Source organism: Hemitrygon akajei, chromosome 10 (genome assembly GCF_048418815.1).
Source record: "Hemitrygon akajei chromosome 10, sHemAka1.3, whole genome shotgun sequence".
Taxonomy (NCBI): domain Eukaryota; kingdom Metazoa; phylum Chordata; class Chondrichthyes; order Myliobatiformes; family Dasyatidae; genus Hemitrygon; species Hemitrygon akajei.
The window spans coordinates 146,557,803-146,577,910 of NC_133133.1; the positions used below are offsets into that span (position 1 = coordinate 146,557,803).

General features: G+C 39.1%; 1 protein-coding gene across 2 annotated transcripts in view; it reads left to right on the forward strand.

Annotated features, from left to right (window-relative positions):
• The window catches only part of LOC140734779 (adiponectin receptor protein 2-like), a 70,687-nt gene extending 67,934 nt beyond the window's left edge, over positions 1–2,753 (forward strand). For both annotated transcript variants that reach the window (XM_073059273.1, XM_073059272.1), the window contains one exon: positions 40–2,753. In XM_073059273.1, coding sequence (XP_072915374.1) covers positions 40–168 — 129 coding nt within the window. In that variant the 3' untranslated portion in view covers positions 169–2,753. The remainder of the gene's footprint in view (positions 1–39) is intronic.
• The last annotated feature ends 17,355 nt before the right edge of the window (positions 2,754–20,108 follow it).

A 20,108-nucleotide genomic window follows, 5' to 3' on the forward strand; every position in this document is an offset into this window, starting at 1 on the left:
GACATTTGTAACGATGACTCTTGTTTTTTGTTTTTACAGTTTCACTCTCATCAGCTGTTCCATGTTCTGGTAGTTGCTGGTGCATTTGTTCACTTTCATGGAGTCTCAAACCTTCAGGAGTTTCGACATGGTGTTGGTGGTGGATGCACTGATAATGACTTGCTATGAAACTAATCTCCAATTAGGTGCACAGTGGAACTTTGATCAATGTTATAGGAATTGGCGATGGAATAACTGAAAGATCAAAATTCTTACCACAGTTTAATTTGGTTGAATCAGTCCAATATTGTGTGTTTCATGACTAGTGATCAATTTTCTTACCTGTTTGGATGATCCAAGTACAACTAGAAACTAATGGTAACCTGATGAACACAAGTGGATGGGAAACCAAATAACGTTGGGAATACAGGACCAGCTGCATCAGAACGTTTTCTGTGGTGAATGTGGGTTTTCAAAGAAGGTGTTCTTATAAGGAAGCAAAAGCCCACAACATGAGATGTGACCAATGCAATTAGCAACTAGTCGTCAAATCCCAATTTAAAAAATGTAAATTATAAATTATAATTTAGTATGTAATTTACATAATTGCTGAAGCAAAGTTCTGCTTTAACTGAATACCATATTTATTTCTATGAAAAGTATAAAAAGAGGAAAATTTGAAGTTAGTACTTCTTAGCAGAGTCTGGCTGCTTATAACAAAAGAAAGTTCTTGTAAATAAGATTTCTAACTTTCAGTTAATTAGAAAATTTATATAATAAAACTTTTGTACAGTAAACATTTGCAAGAGTACCACACACTGTTAACTACATTGCACAAATATTGGTAGACATCAGGTAGTGGAAAGATGCCAGTATAAGAAGCAATGCAAAAAGCCACCTTTGTGATGGCTTGCCCACTAAGTCTGCTGTGAGGCCTGATAATTTTAATTTTCTATTCTGCCGTATGCTATGTTAATAGATAGCATTGATCAGTGAGATCGAAGAGAAGTGTGTACAAATTTCTATTGATTGTGCACCCACCTCAACTTGTAAGGAATCACATGCATATTTATATATATATACTTGTTTTATATACATATTCATGCATATATATGAATAATTTTATTTTTACTGTTGTGATGTTCTGTGCATGGGATGGGGAAGTGGGTCTTGCCACTACATTTGTTGGTTAGTTTGTAAATGGTTGATGTAATGTGATATAACTGATCTGTTGCAGTTTGCTTTCAGGTTCAGTTAGAGTTGGCTCATCAGCTTTAAGACATTTTCAGTTTACTTTGTCACTCTGGATATTTCAGCAAACTAAGGAAAAGAAATAGGTTTCCTTTATTGTTGAAGGCTTATGGTTCAAAATAGCTTTTTCTCCAATTCTCTGAGCACCTTGAGACAGTAGTAAGGAAACTTTGCAATCAGATTTCTATTTAATGTACATGTTTTGAACTTATTTGAATAATTTGATTCTGTCCAGTTTAAAGCTTTAGTTAATTCACTCTGCACTCCTCATTTGATGTTGGATATTACAGCTCCTGTTATTTTAGCCAACTGTAATAATGCTTGAATACATTTTGTTTATGGTTGGAAGCTTTGTATGGAAATCGTGTTGAAAATGTTTACAGTTGTCTCATGAAGGACAGTAGAATTAACAGAACTGCATGTGATTAATGCTCACTAGGATGCTGGTTCACCATGAATAATGTTGTTCCTTCCACCACTCCTGCATATAATCACAAACTTTTGAATTTTTTGTTTTTATATTGGCTCAACAGAATGGAGTGGTAACTGGACAATGAAAGTGAATATCTTCTCATTCAAAAGTTTTTGTCTGCTTCACATGAAGTAATATTGACTGGAGATGTGAAGAAACATGCCAAACTAGCTGTAGGGATGTATTATGGGCAAAGGTGAAGAAAGGAAAGAGTACAAAAAACGGAAATACAGCGTTAGCTGGGTAGTTCAAGCAAAATTATGTCAATCTTGAAGTATACTTACTTACATATGTGCTCATGAAGAATCCCGTTGTGCTCTTTTGTTAAAATGTAACACCAATATTAATATTTAATTACAGCCACTTAAAAAAGAGCGCAGCATTCTGTCCCACCCTTTACTTAGAGTAGGTGCTGGTAAAATTAGAAAACAAAAGGCAGCTGTGGATTCCATTCTTGATAAGAGCAAGGCTACTATGAATTGAAGTGCTTCATGCAATGTAAGAAATTTAAACTGAATAATGTGATACCTTTAATGTTTTCAAGATTCCCTGGCCTGTGCATCAAAAACAATAACAATTTGCCCTCCAGAATTATCTCAATTAATTTTGAATGATCAGAATTAGTGTGCTGATATGTTGCCACACCACGTACTAGAGCAGACATGAATGATAGAAGTTTTTCAGGATTCCAATTTCTTTTTTGTTCAGCTGACATCAGTGGAAATTAATTGATATCCTCAAAATGAGAAACCATTGAAATACAAAGACCTGCTGTACTTTGTTAACTTGTATAATGTACACAGCATTTGTGCATAGCTTGGTCAAGATTTCTCAAGAGTTTGCCCAATGCCTTATTGAGATCTGTGTTTTGCTTGTTTTGAGGAGTGTTTTATAGTCAATAATACTTCATTTCCAGATGAATGGAGGCCTTGTTTATTTTCCACTGCTTTAATTTGAGTGTCTCTGGATTAAGTATATATTGGCTAAGGGTGCATAATTGGATTTTTACTTGATGTAAGATTTCAACCAATAAAAAATAATTTTTGGTCTAGTTTTGCAAAGGCAGTTTGATTTGATAACTACCAACATCAGTATGTCTAATAATTATTGGACTTATAATTAACCTGGCTTTTCACCTCCCATCTCTCTTTCTCCCTCCAGATTCCTAGGTATCTAGCTGAGACTTGACAGTCTCTTCAAATAACCATTAGACTAGACATGATGATCAGAATTGGGAATGTGAAGAAAGTGGTTGTTTTTCAACTTGATGAAAACACCTCCTCTCTGGTGCTATTCCAAGAAATTTCTGCACTGCTGCACACATGTAATTATAGGCAAATGTAATGAGTCTGAATTTAAGAAGATATGAAATAATGTTCTAGATATGAAGTAATGTTACATTTCTTGCATTTTCATGGCTAGTTATCAAAATGCATCAATATGTTGGTATAGGAATATTCAAGAATTCCTTTGGATAAGTTTAACTTCAACAGATGCATTTTCAGGCCTCAGACTGCTGAGAGCTAAAACATTGAACATACCAATTTGACCATCCCACAGACCCACTCGTATTCATTGTCTATTCCTTACTTGTCCGAATGAATTTTAAATGTTGTAATTATATCTGCCTCCACTGCCACTTCTGTCAGCTCTTTGCAAATATTCACCATCATGTGTAGAAAATCTTAACCCTCAGATCTCACTTTGATTTCTCCCCTTTCACCTTAAATGTGTGCCCTCTTGTTCTAGGCTCCCTTGATCTTACCGAAAAAAGCTCACTGATTGTCCTGCAAAGTTATCCCCTCAGGCTTCTACATTCCTGTGCGAGTAAACCCAACCTCTCCAATGTCTCCTTTTATGCATTCACATCCTGATGAATCTGTTTTGCATGCTCTCAGTTGCTACCACATTTTGTGCTTTAGGGTCCTTCTGTACCTTAACACTCCTAAGGTCCCTGTCATTTCCTGGCTGTATTACCAGAATTTACGCAAAATGCATTACCTCACTCTGTCTAGATTAAACTCCATTTGCTACCACTCTGCCTAACTTTCCAACTGATCTATGTCTTGCTGTATCCTTAAACATCCTTTTTTTTTCCTGCTCTGGGGCTCTTTCAATTTTCTTGTCCTCTGCAATCTTACTAATCAGACCACTTACATTCATATCCAAGTGATTACAAATGTCAGAGGTCCCAGTACTGATCTCATTACAGACTTACACTCAGAAAAATATGCCTATCCACCTGTATCCTGCGTCTTCTATAACCAAGCCAATTTTGAATCCAGTTCATGTTGCCCCAGATCTCTTGTGCGTTACTCTTGATCAGCCATGTGGGACCTTATCAAAAGTCTAACTGAAGTACATATTAACCATTTCCACCACATTGCCTTAATTGTTTTTTTTGAAGAAAAAGATAAGATCAGTCAAATTTGTGGGACATGATCTCCTCTGCACAAAACAGTGCTGACTTCTAATGCTGTCTTTCCATGTGAACATAAGTCCCGTTATTGTGGTATCTTCAACAGCTTCTCTGCCACCACCGGCCTGTAGTTTTCAGGCTTGTCCTCATTTCCCCTTTTGGATAAACAGACTACATTAGCTATCCACCAGTCTTCTGATGCCTCACAAAAACGTAAAATAATCTTTTCCTGTGTTTTCCTTATCATTCTAGGATAGATCTCATAAGGTTCTGGTGACTTATGTGTCCTAATGCGCACCAATATTTCTAACACTTCCTTTTTGATACAGACATGCTTCAGGACATCTTTACGTTCTGGCTTCCATATCCTTTTCCTTGGTGAATACTGACACGAAGCATTCATTTGGAACCTTACTCATTATTTCCACTGATTATCCTTTTGATCCCTGAGGGGATCTATTCTTTCCTTAGCAAATCTTTTTTCTTCTATCATACTTAAAATTCTCTTTAGACCTACTTTCCAAGGTGATTTCAGTGATCAAAACCATTTTGGGGCATCTATTTTCCTTCCTTAGCTCTTCTATAACAGAACTTATTTGTTGTCAATTTCTTACACCTGGATATCCTATTTTCCATGATCAACCCTCCAAAATATTTTGTTAACCGAGGTTCTTTAAGCTTACCATCTTTGCTTCTTTCCCTTGGAGGAACATACTGAATCTGACCTCTTAATATCTTTTAAACATCTCCCTTTTATCAAAGTTATTTTTCCCTCTAGCAGCTGCTCCCAATTTACTTTGGCCAGGTCCTGTCTTAGCTCATACTTTTTCTGTGATGAATTGTCAACAGTCATCATAAGACCAGCACTGCAGTGTCAAACCTTCTGAAGTGTTCTGTAGGTGCATGCTGAGATCAGTGTACCACCAGAATAAAACAACAACTGCAAACTGAAGCAATGTCATAATTAACTCCATATTTATTTAATAATACTTTTATAGTAACAACAGCTTCCCGCACATAGGCCTGGATTTTCTGAATGTGCCAACATTGTAGTGGCTGCATTCAAGGCTGGAGGATTGGGTAAAAGAGATCTGCCTGATATCTCCTTCAGGAGCTCTAATCCTGTTCAGGCTCTGAGCACACTGATAGTTCTGTATGCGTGTCAATGCCATCTTTACAACTGGCTGTTTGATGGCAATAAAACCTATATAAGTGTGATTGAGTTTCCAGGGCAATGTTGATTACAGGTCCACAGTGCTCTGTTTGGGCTGGGCCAGTATATGTCACAGGCTGAGTCATTCCAGTTCTGCATTTCTCTGAAATGTTGCTGCTCCTCAGTCCAAATGTCTCATTCCAGTGAAAAACCACAATTAGTATTCACAATTGTGGCCCATAACTACAACTTGTTATTGGGCCTACAATCTCTGCTGGCAATTTAACATTTTGTCTCTATCCTCCACCCTACTTCCTAGAATGGAGATTCTCCCTTGCAAAGATGCCCAATAGTATTGTGCTTTGCCTAAATAAAAAAAGATTTCTTCTCTGATGGTAGCAAGTCTCTGGCATTCTTTGTCCCAAAGAATTGTGGAGGCTAAATCATTTCAAATACTAGGATTGTGGATTTATAAATATTTGAAATTCAAGGCTAGAAACAGGAAATGAGATCAGTGTTAATCACCCATCATCACATTAAATGGCAGGCCAACCCTGAGGTGCTGATGGCCTACTCTTATTCTCTTGTAAGATGTTTCTATACACACCTTCAAAATGAACCTACATTCACCCTCTTTCCAAGTTTTAAACTTGTTTTCTCTCCTTCCCAATTCTGGTGAAGGTTCCTTCACCTTAAACACTAATATGTACTCTTTCCATGGATGCTGCTTGATCTGATGGGTGTTTCCTATATCCTTGGATTTAATTTGTCTAGCAGCAGTTGCTGGTACAACAGTGTGTCAAAATTCACAGCAAGTGATGCAGTTTAAAAAAAACTTACTTATTAGCCCAATATCTTCCACAGACTTGTTTATCTCAGCTGTAGCAAGTGCATTACAGAAGGATTGCTGTTAGCATATGCTGTCCCAAGTGTATTCACAGACCAATTAACAGAAGGACCTCTGAGATTATGCAGTGTCTTTGTTTTATACAACTTCATTCACTTTGCTGTAGTAGACTGAATGAGAATATATCTCCTTCCCTAAACTTTCATATAGCCTTATTACATCATGAATAACCAGAGGTCTGAAAAGAAATATGGCACACATCTAATTATTAAAAGAACTGAGCAATTCTTTCAAAGCAGACTTTTAAATGTATATATCGGTTAGAACTTGAATTCAGACTAATATTTGCTTTATTGTGTTCCTAGTAAATGAGCACTATATAATAAAGGATTTTAGCAATGATTATCATTAATTAGCAACCAACAATAACAGCCTAGCAAACCTCAACAAATTCACTGACCTAACAAATATAAATAGCACAGTCATTCAGTAACAGGTTTACCTCAACTGAACACTGGGTAGGAAAAGACTACAAAGTGTATGAGAAAATTAATTAAATCTAAACTGAAGATAACTGCAGACTTAAAATTCAGCACTGCTCAGGAGGAGGGTGCATGTTCAATAGAAAACCTCATGCAGGATTAAAAGACAAATGAATGTTGCCAGCTTGCAGACTGCAGTCATCCTGAGAAATGTGATTTTTTTTCTTCTTTATCCTCTCCCCGGGAACATGTTATTAATTTGATGGAGGATGACGTTATTTTTACAGCCCAAAGTGGGCAAATCAGTCACTGTTTCAGCCCATTCCTACTTCTCAGTTTGACTGCTGATACTTGATAGCGTATCCTATTAATTCAGTATGACAGAACCATAAAGTAAAACATTTTATAAATCTTAAATAATGACAGCTCCAGCATAAGCTCCTGAGCCTTCAACTACCGGCAAATCCTAGGTGTGAATATTTTTTCAGTCATGAATTAGCCATCTACCTTGTGCCAACAGCATGAAAGTGGTTAAAAGTAGTTAAACAGATTTTCTTGACAATTACAAGGAGAAGACTGTCAACACTTTAATCTCCCATTTCAAGGCTGCACATTTGAATCAAGCCAGTTGAGTCTACTAGCCACCCAGATAAATATTTCATATTGTCTTGTGGCACCTACAATTTATTTTTTTATGTAAGTTAATTAAAGGTGGTAGGTCACATTGAGTCTCTTAATAGGAGCAGTGTAAATTCTATAACAATTTGCCTTCAATCATTCAAATTCATGTCAACCAATTTCACTCTGAGTAGGGTTGAAGAATACTTTTAACAAAAAGGAATTAATATTCCTACACTTAAAGAAGTTTCTTAAATTTGGCTCTGGAACGGGGTGATGTGGGTTCAACTTGTTTCCATTTGTCCTGTAGATTAACTTCAGAAGTGCAACGTTGCAGTGAGAAATATTGAACAACGTGTTTTGGGCAATGATACAGCCGTGGTTGACATCCATCTATATTGAGGTTGGATCTGTTTGTGATTCCTTAAATTAAAATCATGGCTTGCATGTTATCATGTAATAGGTGTAATATATAAAATATATTTTTAATAGGTTTATGTGAGAAGGAAGTCCACAGTCCCTCTTAGTTGACACTTCATGGCTTTGGTGGTCAAAAATAGCTCCATTTCTGTCGTCACCATTGTATTGGGTAGGTGGAATCACAGAACAATGACCAGTCTAATAACTTTCAGTGCCTGCCATGAGGGGATAATATGGACATCCTTATAGTCCCTTGATCTGATGAGAACAAGAGATTAGGTGTCTAGCTACAAAGTCTTGTACTGGTTTCTTTCATGAAATGGGGTGCTAGTCATAAGAAGACAATGTTTTAGAAACATAGAAAACCTACAGCACAATACAGGCCTTTTGGCCCACAAAGTTGTACCGAACATGTCCCTACCTTAGAAATTACTAGGCTTACCTATAGCCCTCTATTTTTCTAAGCTCGATGTACCTATCCAAAAGTCTCTTAAAAGACCCTATCGTATCCATCTCCACCACCGTTGCCGGCAGCTCATTCCACACACTCCTTCTTCGGCTGTCCATCGATTTTCAATGATGACTGAGGCCTGGGCAAAGTTGTATGGAGGACCTGTAGTTGCCCATGCTGCAAGTCTCCCCTCTCCACAACACCAATGTTGTCCAAGGGAAGGGCATTAAGACCCATACAGCTTGGGACTGGTGTCGTCGCAGAGCAATATGTGGTTAAATGTCTTGCTCAGGGACACACCACGTTGCCTCAGCTAAGGTTCGAACTAGTGACCTTCAGATCACTATACCGATGCCTTAACCACTTGGCTATGCTCCACCACTCTCTGAGTAAAAAAACTTAACCCTGACATCTCCTCTGTACCTACTCCCCAGCACCTTAAACCTGTGTCCTATTGTGGCTACCATTTTAGCCCTGGGGAAAAAGCCTCTGACTATCCACACAATCAATGACTCTGGTCATCATGTACACCTTTATCAGGTCACCTCTCATCCTCTGTCGCTCCAAGGAGAAAAGGCAGAGTTCACTCAACCTATTCTCATAAGGCAATCTCCCCAATCCAGGCAACATCCTTGTAAATCTCCTCTGCACCCTTTCTGTGGCTTCCACATCCTTCCTGTAGTGAGGCGACCAGAACTGAGCACAGTACTCCAAGTGGGGTCTGACCAGGGTCCTATATAGCTGTAACATTACATCTCAACTCCTAAATTCAATTCCATGATTGATGAAGGCCAATACACCATATGCCTTCTTAATCACAGAGTCAACCTGCGCAGCTGCCTTGAGTGTCCTATGGACTCGGACCCCAAGATCCCTCTGATCCTCCACACTGCCAAGAGTCTTACCATTAATACTATATTCTGCCATCATATTTGACCTACCAAAATTAACCACTTCACACTTATCTGGGTTAAACTCTGCCTGCCACTTCTCAGCCCAGTTTTGCATCCTATCATTGCCCCACCTCTGACAGCCCTTCACACTATCCACAACACCTCCAACCTTTGTGTCATCAGCAAATTTACTAACCCATCCCTCCACTTCCTCATCCAGGTCATTTATAAAAATCATGAAGAGTAAGGGTCCCAGGACAGATCTCTGAGGCACTCCACTGGTGACTGACCTCCATGCAGAATATGACCTGTCTACAACCACTCTTTGCCTTCTGTGGGCAAGCCAGTTCTGGATCCACAAAGCAATGTCCCCTTGGATCTCATGTCTCCTTACTTTCTCAATAAGCTTTGCATGGGGTACCTTATCAAATGCTGTGCTGAAATCCATATACACTACATCTACTGCTCTTCCTTCATCAATGTGTTGTGTTACGAATGTGGAGCAACTCTGACGGGCCGAAGGGTGCAAAGTCGCCCCCTCCTTTTTGAGAATCGCAAGATCGCTATTATTTCAGGTCTGAGACCCAGGAAATGAGAGAGATACACATCATGTCAATAATGAGAGAGAGAGACGCAGGATCACAGCAAAGGCAGTTGCCATAGACAACGCAGAATACACAAGGTAGTGGAATGCCTCCTAACAAAAGCGGAACGGAACCACTGATTACTGCTATTGTCTCTTGGAGAAGGAATTGTGTATTGAGTACTGCACTATTCATTGAAACCCCTCAGGGGGCAACCAGAGTGGTCTGGTTGAGGGATTGCATCATCCTAACCTGATTGACATCTGAGACCCTATGAGTGAGGATAAAAGAGGGGTCTGGGGAACACCCCTCAGACACACCAGGAGAAACGTATGAGACCGGTGGGGGGCTTGTGTGTGTGTCCATCCTTGCCTGGGTGGCGAGTCCTCCACGGAACGGTCTAGCTAAAGGACGGATACGGATCAAGACCGTACCAAGGAAAGTCGGCAAGTTATTCTTCTATTTCTCTCTCTCTCTCCAACAATTGCAACACAGCGATGAACAAACGGCTGCAGCCTGTATCAACTGAAATGAACTTTAGATTTCCATTGGACAATTCATTATCCCCTAGACAACGATAGAGCTTATTTCTTATTGATTATTATTATACCCGCACTTTTAGGTTTAGTATTGACGACGTATATTATCTGTATATTTGCATTGATATTATTTTTGTGTATTTTTACTAATAAATACTGTTAAAAATAGTATCACCAGACTCCAACAGATGCCTCTATCTTTGCTGGTAAGTAACCCAGTTACGAGGTTCGTAACAGTTGAGTCACATCCTCAAAAAATTCAATCAGGCTCGTAAGGTATGACAAAGCCATTGCTGTCTATTCCTAATCATATTATACCTCCAAATGTTCATAAATCCTGCCTCTCAGGATCTTCTCCATCAACTTACCAACTACTGAAGTAAGACTCACTGCTCTATAATTTCCTGAGCTATCTCTACTCCCTTTCTTGAATAAAGGAACAATATCCGCAGCCCTCCAACCCTCTTGAACCTGTCCCGTTCTCATTGATGATGCAAAGATCATTGCCAGAGGCTCAGCAATCTCCTCCCTCACCTCCCACAGTAGCCTGGGGTACATCTCATCCGGTCCCGGCGACTTATCCAACTTGATGCTTTCCAAAAGCTCCAGCACAACCTCATTCTTAATATCTACATGCTCAAGCTTTTCAGTCTTAAATAATTTGTCATCAGAAGTACTCTGCTGGAGTTAGTTTTCTCTGCTACTTTGTTAATGAAGAGCAGAAAGTCCTTTCGTCTTCCCTTTAAGAAGTGGGTCAGGGCTTTGGAACACTAGCTTACCCAATAAGGCATTGGAAAGTACTACATAAAATTTGTTACATAATAAACTCTTTCTGCTAAGCTTTTATGTCCAAAACTATTTCCGCTTTAATGTGTAAGTTCATTGCTACATATAATGTTACAGCAAAAATATTGTTTGTAGCTTCTTATTTTGAAGTTGAATTCTAAATATATGACATTTAGATATATGGTGCCTCAAAAATAAAATGGAGATACAAAAATAAAGAACAGTAAGTGTACACAGAAGGCAAAGGTATTAACTAAAATTTGTAAAAGCTACAAATCTAAGTATTTTTTAAAAATGCAGAATATCATGAGCAATGTAACTTTTATATAAAGAGAAGGGGCAACCAATTGTAATGTAGCTTCTTAAATGATATAGATATTAAATGATCAAATCTATTCAGCTCAATCATCTCCTTTAGGTGTATCCTAGTATTTCCATGTCCAACAATAGACTCTCGAATCAGGCACTCCATTCCAAGCTCTATCCCAGCAAGTGATTATCAGGAGGCTAGAGAAAACACAATGGATGTCCCCCAAAGCTCTGAAGACAGGTTGACCACCCCTTATCCGAAAATCCAAACTCCAATAACCTTAGAAATCTGAAATTTTTTTTGAGTGCTGACATAATGCCGCAATGGAAAATATTACAAAGCACTGTGAGGTCTCCCAAGTGGTGCGCTGGTCTCTGCACAGCACAGACAGTTCTGAGAAGTGACCTCGTATATCCTGAATGGGGCTCTTTGTGCCAGTTTGTTTTCAGCAGTCATCATAGCCAGACTTTCGTGCATTACTCACAGTGGTTATCATGTGTTTTGCGCCAAGTCTCTGCTCTGTGCTGTGAAGATATTGTTGAAAATGTTAAAGAGGCCTGTATTTACCTCTATGAGTAATAGTGAAACAAAGACAGGAAGCATTTATGTTCATCTATAACACCGGAAGTCAAATTGTTGGAAAAACTTGACAGAGGAGTATGCTGTTGGAACTACCAACATCTATGACCTGAAGAAATAGAAGGATAAACTGTTAAAAGTTCTACAACTGAATGCAATGAACAGAAGTTAATGAAAGATAGAAAAATGTTGCATAAAGTAAAAAAATGAAGATCTCATTTATGTATTGAAAGAGTGGATTCATCAGCGTCAGAGTGAACATATGCTGCCTAATGGTATGCTGATCATGAAACAAGTACAGATCTATCACAAACTGAAAATTGAAGGTAATTGTGAATATGCAACAGGCTGATTGCAGAAATTTAAGAAAAGGCACAGCTTTAAATTTTTATAGATTTGTGGTGATAAAGTGTCTGCTGATTATGAAGCAGTGGAGAAATTCATCGATGGGTTTACCAGAGTTGGGGATGATGCCGATACCAAACTGCCACTGACTGTCCGCCTGGCAGCTGAGGTAGTGATAGCTTACCATTCTGATGGTTCAATGTACACATTGTTTCATTAACAAAATTATTTAAAATATTGTATGTATATAATGTGTATGAGCTGTATACGTAATGTAAATGATTTCTTGTTTAGACATTCCTGGTCTATCTCATTATACTGTATCTCATTATATTCTAAAATCCAAAGAAATCCACACACTTTTGGATAAGGGGTTATTGACTGCATGTTATTGACTGTTTAGAATCCTGGCCCATGACTGAAGTGTGTATGATGACACTATTACTCCATAGCCACAACATTGAAAGATGCAATGTAGATCAATTGGAGAAACTACCATTTTTACATATGAAAAATAATGCTAAAGACAACAAGAGGATGTATGATCCTGGGGATTGACCTATTCAGTTTAATTCCAAGTAACTCAGGTAAAAGAATAGAGAACAGCTCATCTAAGTTTGGTGACAACACATTAGGCAGCATAATGAAAAGTATCCATTGAATCACAAAATTCAGACAAGCAATGATAGATGAAGTGAATGACAAATGGAATTCAAAGTCTAAGGTAAATTTTATCAAAGTACATACATTTCCCCACATACAACCCTGAGATTCATTTTTTGTGGGTATACTCAATAAATCCATAGAATAATAACTATAGCAGAATCAATGAAAAATGGCACCGACTTGGGCATCCAGCCAATGTGCAAAAATACAACAAACTCTGCAATTACAAAAAGAAAGAAAGAATATTAATAAACAAAAAATAAAGATCGAGAAAAGATGAATTCTTAAAAGTGAGTCCATTGGTTGTGGGAACATGTCAATGATGAGCAAGTGAAGTTATCCCCTTTGGTCCAAGAGCCTGATGGTTGAGGGTAGTAACTGTTCCTGAACTGGGTGGTGTGAGTCCTGAGGCTCCTGCACCACCTTCCTGATGGCAGCAATGAGAATAAGGCATAGCTTGTGTGGTGAGGATTTTTGATGATGGATCCATTACTTTTTGTAGGAATTCTATTCAAGGGCAGTGATACTGGTGTTTCCATAACAAGCTGTGATGCAACTAATCAATAAACTCTCCACATCCATAGAAGTTTGTCAAAGTTTTAGATGTTACACCAAATCTTCGCAAACTCCTGAGGAAGTAGAGGTGCTGGTATGCTTTCTTAGTAATTGCACATGTGTTGGGCCCAGGGCAGATCCTCTGAAATAACGCTGAAGGATTTTAAGTTACTAACCCTCCCTTCTGATCCTCCAATGTGGACTTGCTCATAGACCTCTAGTTTCCTTATTTTGAAGTCAATAATCAGCTCCTTGGTCTTGCTGACATTGAGCACCCCTCAGTCTGAATTTCCATCTCCCTCCTATATGCTGATTCATCACCATCTTTGGCCTATGACAGTGGTATTGTTAGTGATACGTGAATTCTATAAAGGCAGTTTTCAGTTAATAAAACTGTTGTAACTCAAGAGTGACCTGTGGTAAGAAGCTAGAAAAAATATAGCAGCAGGAAGTTCCAAGGTTTCAATTACCCAGTTTAGTGGATACATGTAATAATAAATCAGGAAGGCTAACAGTGTACTGGAAATATAAAGGGGTGGAGGCTGGTGAGGCTGGATACAGATTCAATCAGACCTACCTGGAACATGGCATTCAATTCTGGATTGAATGGATATTATTCAATATAATAAGGATACTAAACACAAAGTATACTGCAGATGCTGTGGTCAAATCAAGTCGTACAAACAAGCGGGATGAACTCAGCAGGTCAGGCAGCATCTGCTGACTGCTCATTTCAACGGATGCTGCCCGACCTGCTGAGTTCATCCAGCTTGTTTGTACGTCTTAATAAGGATATTAACCTTTTTATCATTTCTTCCCATTATCAAGTTTTCCTTTCAAATCCTCTCACCATTCACCACCTGTTTTCCCAGAATCTGTTTTGATTACTAATTGACCAGTTTTGATCACTAATTTATTTGGTTTGACACAACATTATGGGCCAAAGGATATGTTCATGTTCTGTGCTATTTTACGTTCTATTTTGACAAATGAATACAGGCTTGAAGCATCAACACAACTTCTTCCCCCCAATGCTGCTACACAACTTGCTGAAAATCTCTAGCGCTGTCATCATAAAAGGCAACTTTAAATTTAAAAGAAGATAGACATTGCATCTTTTCTAGTTTCATGCCATTGAGAAGGACATGAACGTTAATGGAGAAGGAGGGGATGAAGGAGCTGTAGAGGAGACAGTCCCTTCAGTGTACTGGAAGTTGAATGGAGGGGAGGGGGAAAGGAACCAGAGGATGACATCACAGTGAGGCAGGAAAATCTACTGAACATGAAAACTCACAGATTAGAAGGTGTGAACAAGGGTGCTCTGTCAAGCAACACACACAAAATGCTGGTGGAACGCAGCAGGCCAGGCAGCATCTATAGGGAGAAGCACTGTCGGCGTTTCAGGCCGAGACCCGTCATCAGGACTAACTGAAAGGAAAGATAGAGAGAGAGTAAGAAAGATAGCAAGGGTGCTCTGTGCCTCCTTTTGTTTGGAAGAGTATAGGTCAGAGCAGAATTCAGATTTATTGAGGAATATAGTACAGAACCATGCCCTTTGGCCCACCAAGGCCTTGCTGGCCCCTCAACTATCCAGTTTTGTATTAATCTTATGTACGCTATTCCTATTTTTAAAAAAATCTCCCCACATTCTCATCATCTCCATCAGATGGTGCAACTAAAAGTCTTATCACCTGGTGGAGAGAAATAAATTATTAGTTATCTCGAAATACTGCTTGGAAAATGTTATTATTAGCACAAATGTGAGGGACCCAGATAAACTGGGAAAGTGAAATGGAGTCCTTGCAAGAAGCAGGATAGAGAGGGTATGGTAGGAGAGCTGTGTAATGTTACTAACTTATTCCCTGAACTGGAATTGGGGAAATCAAGAAGGGAATGGAAAATTGAGAGATGGTGATGCACTTGAGATCCATTCAAGTTTGGTTCAGGTGCATCCAGAAGGAAAGGGGAATGAAAGGAAGTTGAAAAGATTGGTATGAATGATAAAGCTTGTTGCTCAGTTGATGAAGAAGATCAGAGATGAGGGAGTTATATATTGACAAGATCAAGATCAAGTCTAAATAATTTTACTGCATTTGCTGAGAAATACAGAAACTTGCTTGTAGCACCTGACCTCAGTGGAAATTAACCTAGAGATTAGCAAGAACTGCTGAAATAAAAACCACAATGCCTTCAGTGAACTTGGGAAACAATATCAATAGGTTTCCAAGATCAACACATGCAACTCCAATACAGTGATAAAGATGGAAGAAAATTCAATGCCCAGTCAACTAGTCAAAATTATAAATTTGTGAATGTTATTAAGCTGGTATCACATTTATATTGTTGTATGAATGTACTTGGTCTGAGAAGAAGCTCAAACAATCCAGACACACTGTCCCTTGTGTATTTCACTGCAGAACACATGGGTGTGCATACATTACCATATCACAGCACAAGAAATAATCCTTTTGGATCTTGGCATTAATTTGCCTTCATTATAACAAGAGTGAAATGAATGAAGCCCATTGTATTGAGCAGATGGCATAATTTTTATGTTGTCTCTATACCAATGATTTTCCGATTGAATCAGATTTCTATGCCGGGATTAACACCCTGCTGAGAAAGCTGCAAGCACAGAAAGGTGTAGCTGAAGTATTGGAAATCATATTGCTCTTGCAACTAAAAATCACACCCACACAAAAAATACACATAAGCTCTCACAAATACGCCTATATATGCAAATTCTTGTGTACACACACTCCACCCTTAATTGGCAACAAGCTTTGTTCATGGGGACTTTAATAAGCTCTTTCCACTGATAAAATATATATGCTTTATTATAACATAAGGAAAGTTAGGCATTTTAAGCCAGTGCCCAGAGGGATTTCATGACTGATAATACAATTTAAGTTCTAAACATCACTTAGATAAATTCCCTAATTTCCAGTTTCCAACGGTCTGACTTGTGTGCAGTAGCTAGCTATTAACATTAGTCTACTGGCACTGCATGTAGATCAGAGACTGGGCCCAACAGTTGTACAGGGGCAAGGACAGTGGGAACATGACACCACAAAACATGTCAAGCGAGTGGCAGCTTCCTCAGCAGACTTCAACACTGTATAAAAAGATGATTCCACAGAGACATTCTCAGTGCATGTGGCAGCCTGCCAATTAGGTTACCCGGAAGGTTGGGCGGACCCAGCTCCATCTTGGGGCCAAAACTATACTGTCAGCTGTGGAGAGTGGTTTACACCAAGTCTGGGTAGCTGTCATGATAAAAGTTACTGTGGGAATTGCATCTTTCCCGGAACAGGAAACGTACACATGGCTGGTGCTACCAGTGCAGTTTGGTAGTGTCCAAAAAGCATAAGAGGTCAAAAAGGGTGTGCTAGATATTAGGCTGTGATACTCACTGGATTGTAATAGACTGATATTAGGCTGTGATACTCACTGGATTGTAATAGACTGATATTAGGCTGTGATACTCACTGGATTGTAATAGACTGATATTAGGCTGTGATATTCACTGGATTGTAATAGACTGATATTAGGCTGTGATACTCACTGGATTGTAATAGACTGATATTAGGCTGTGATATTCACTGGATTGTAATAGACTGATATTAGGCTGTGATACTCACTGGATTGTAATAGACTGATATTAGGCTGTGATACTCACTGGATTGTAATAGATTTGCTCTGATATTAGGCTGTGTTACTCACTGGATTGTAATAGACTGCTGTTACAACACCTCCACTATATATTTTCAGTTGTCTATATATCCCAGTTTCAGCAATTCAGAAGTACTGCGGGAAATTTCTTGTGTTCACCCCTGCTCCCCAGCCCCACACAAAAATCTTCATTCTGCCATGTTCTTATATAGAAAACAGTTGGAAAACACAAAGCCTGCCTACTCTCCCGAAACACTGAGAAAGGCAGGCAGGAAACAGAGAAATGTGAGACACGGAAGTGAGTACAGATCACCAGATACAAGCTCCCTGCAGGAAAAATACAGTTTTAATAGGAATGGAAACCTCCAATTATCTGGAACTTCATCACTCAATTTTTCTCCTTCATGACATCAATTAACCTCAAATCTTCAGATTCTACCCAGAACACCCATTCACCATGGAATTCCTTTTAGTTTTCTGGGGTATCCTTTAGTTTGAGGTAGTGAGGAATTTAGAAATGGGTCAGTTGATGTCTTCCCACTTGAAAAGATTTCAGTTTCATACCTTGCTCCAGAAGTCTAATCTGGTGCTTTGGTGAAATACTGGATGAGTGCAGCACTCCTCATCCTGCTGCCTTTCAGATGGGATGCTGAACACTTTGCTTGCCCTCTCATAAATACAACAGATCCCATGGCACTATTTGAAAGAAGAGCAGAAGTGTCAGCCTGGACAATATTTAATCATAGGTCAAGCTTCTGTTTTAAAGAATTAATTATCAATTATTATCAGTTGAGCGTTGTTGCAACAACAAATTTGTACTCAATATCAGTAAGAGCAAGCAATTGATTGTGGACTTGAGGAAGGGGTAATTGGGAGAACACATTGTCCTCACTGTGGTACAAAATGATGAGAGACATTGATTGTGTGGATAGCCAGAGGCTTTTTCCCAGGGCTGAAATGGCTAACATGTGGGGGCATAGTTTTAAGGTGCTTGGAAGTAGGTACAAGGGGGATGTCAGAGGTAAGATTTTCACACAGAGTGTGGGAGGTGCATGGAGTGCACTGCCAGCGAGGATGATAGAGGGTGGTACACGGTCTTTAAGAGACTCTTAGATAGGGACATGGAGCTTAGAAAAATAGAAGGCTATGCGGTAGGGAAATTCTAGGCAGTTTCTAGAGTAGGTTACATGGTTGGCACAACATTGTGGGCCGAAGGGCCTGTAATGTGCTATAGATTTCTATGTTTCATCAAGGGTTAGTTAGCAGTGGAAAGAGCAAGCAGGTTCAAGTTCTGGTGTCAACATCTCTGAAGATCTTTCCCAGCCAATTATTAAGAAGGCACACCGATGGCTATATTTTAGTAGGAGTTTGATATGATTTGGTATGTCACCAGAAACTCTAAGCAAATTTCTACAGACGTACCATAGACAATTTTGTGACTGGTTGAGTCACTGAATGGTATGGAGAAGACAACACACAGAATCAGAAAAAGCTGCAGAAGCTTGTGGACTCGGCCAGTTCCATTGTGGCCACATCAGGGACAACTTCAAAAAGCAATGCCTCAAGAATGCAGCAATTCATCATGAAGAACTGTCACCATCCAGGATATGACTTCGCAGCTTCTACCCCTCTGCCATCAGATTTCTGGACAGTACATGAACACTACCTCACTATGTTACTCTCTTTTTGTACTATTTATTCAGATATTTGTATTGCAATTTATAGTAATTTTTATGTATTGCGCTGAACTGCTGCCACAAAAAAAATTATAACATATGTTTGTGATAATAAAGGTGATTCTGATTGCTGTTTCTACTAATAACTCATCAGGGGTGATTGATAACTTTGTGGCATAAGGTAGAAAGAGATGTTATTAACTTCAAACTTTCTGCATAATCACTCAAAGAGTTGACCTGCACGAGAGCTGTATAACTTGTCTCCTTCTACCTTAGGCCACGAACTTATCAATCACCCATCTGCGGACACTTTCTGGAGGTCCAAGATCCGTATGCTCCACGACCGCTGGACTAAGTGTGTAAATGTAGGAGGGAACTATGTTGAAAAATAAATGTGCTAGCTTTTCTAAAATTGACTCCTTCTACCTTAACCATATCAATCACCCCTTGTAAGTAAAGTTCTTCTTTTATATATTACCAATTTACAACTTAACCATTCAATAAGGAAGCAAAATACCAAATCTTTCAAGGCAGATAGAGAACACAGGTGTGAACATGTCTAAGAGTTAGAGTCATAGAGTATTACAGCACAGAAATAATCCCTTTGGCCCATCTAGTCCATGCCAAAATATTAATAGGCCTAGTCCCAATGACCTGCACCCGGATCATAGCACTTCATGCCACTCCCATCCATGCTCTATCCACATTTCTCTTAAATGCTGAAATTGAACCTGCATCCACCAGTTCTGTTGGCAGCTCGTTGCACACTCTCACCACCCTCTGAGTGAAGAAGTTCCACCTCATGCTTACCTTAAACATTTCACCTTTCACACTTAACCCATGACCTCTAGTTCTAGTCTCACCCAACCTCAGTGGAAAACTGCTGCTTGTGTTTACCCTATCTATGCTCCTCGTAGTTTTGTAGTCCTTTGACAAATCACCCCTCATTCTCCTACACCCTAGGGAATAAAGTCCTTTTCAACCTTTCTCTATAGATCAGGTCATCAAGCCCTGGCAACATTCTTGTAAATGTTCTCTGCACTCTTTCAATTTTATTGATATCTTTCCTGTTGATAGGTGACCAGAACTGAACATAATACTCCAAATTAGGCCGCACCAACATCTCAAGCAACTTCAACATACCATCCCAACTCTTGTACTTGATACTTTGATTTATGAACACCAATAGCTTCTTTACAACCCTGTCTACATGTGACATCACTTTCAAGAAATTATGGATCTGCATGCCCAGATCCCTCTGTTCTACCTCACTCCTAGTGAACTATCGCTCGCCATGCAAACCCTACCTTGTGATGCACCATCAATAACTCACTCTGAGACGTAAAGGCGAGATATCGGCTTTTATTGACTGGAAGAAGGAACAAGCAGTGGTTGACCACCATACTACATC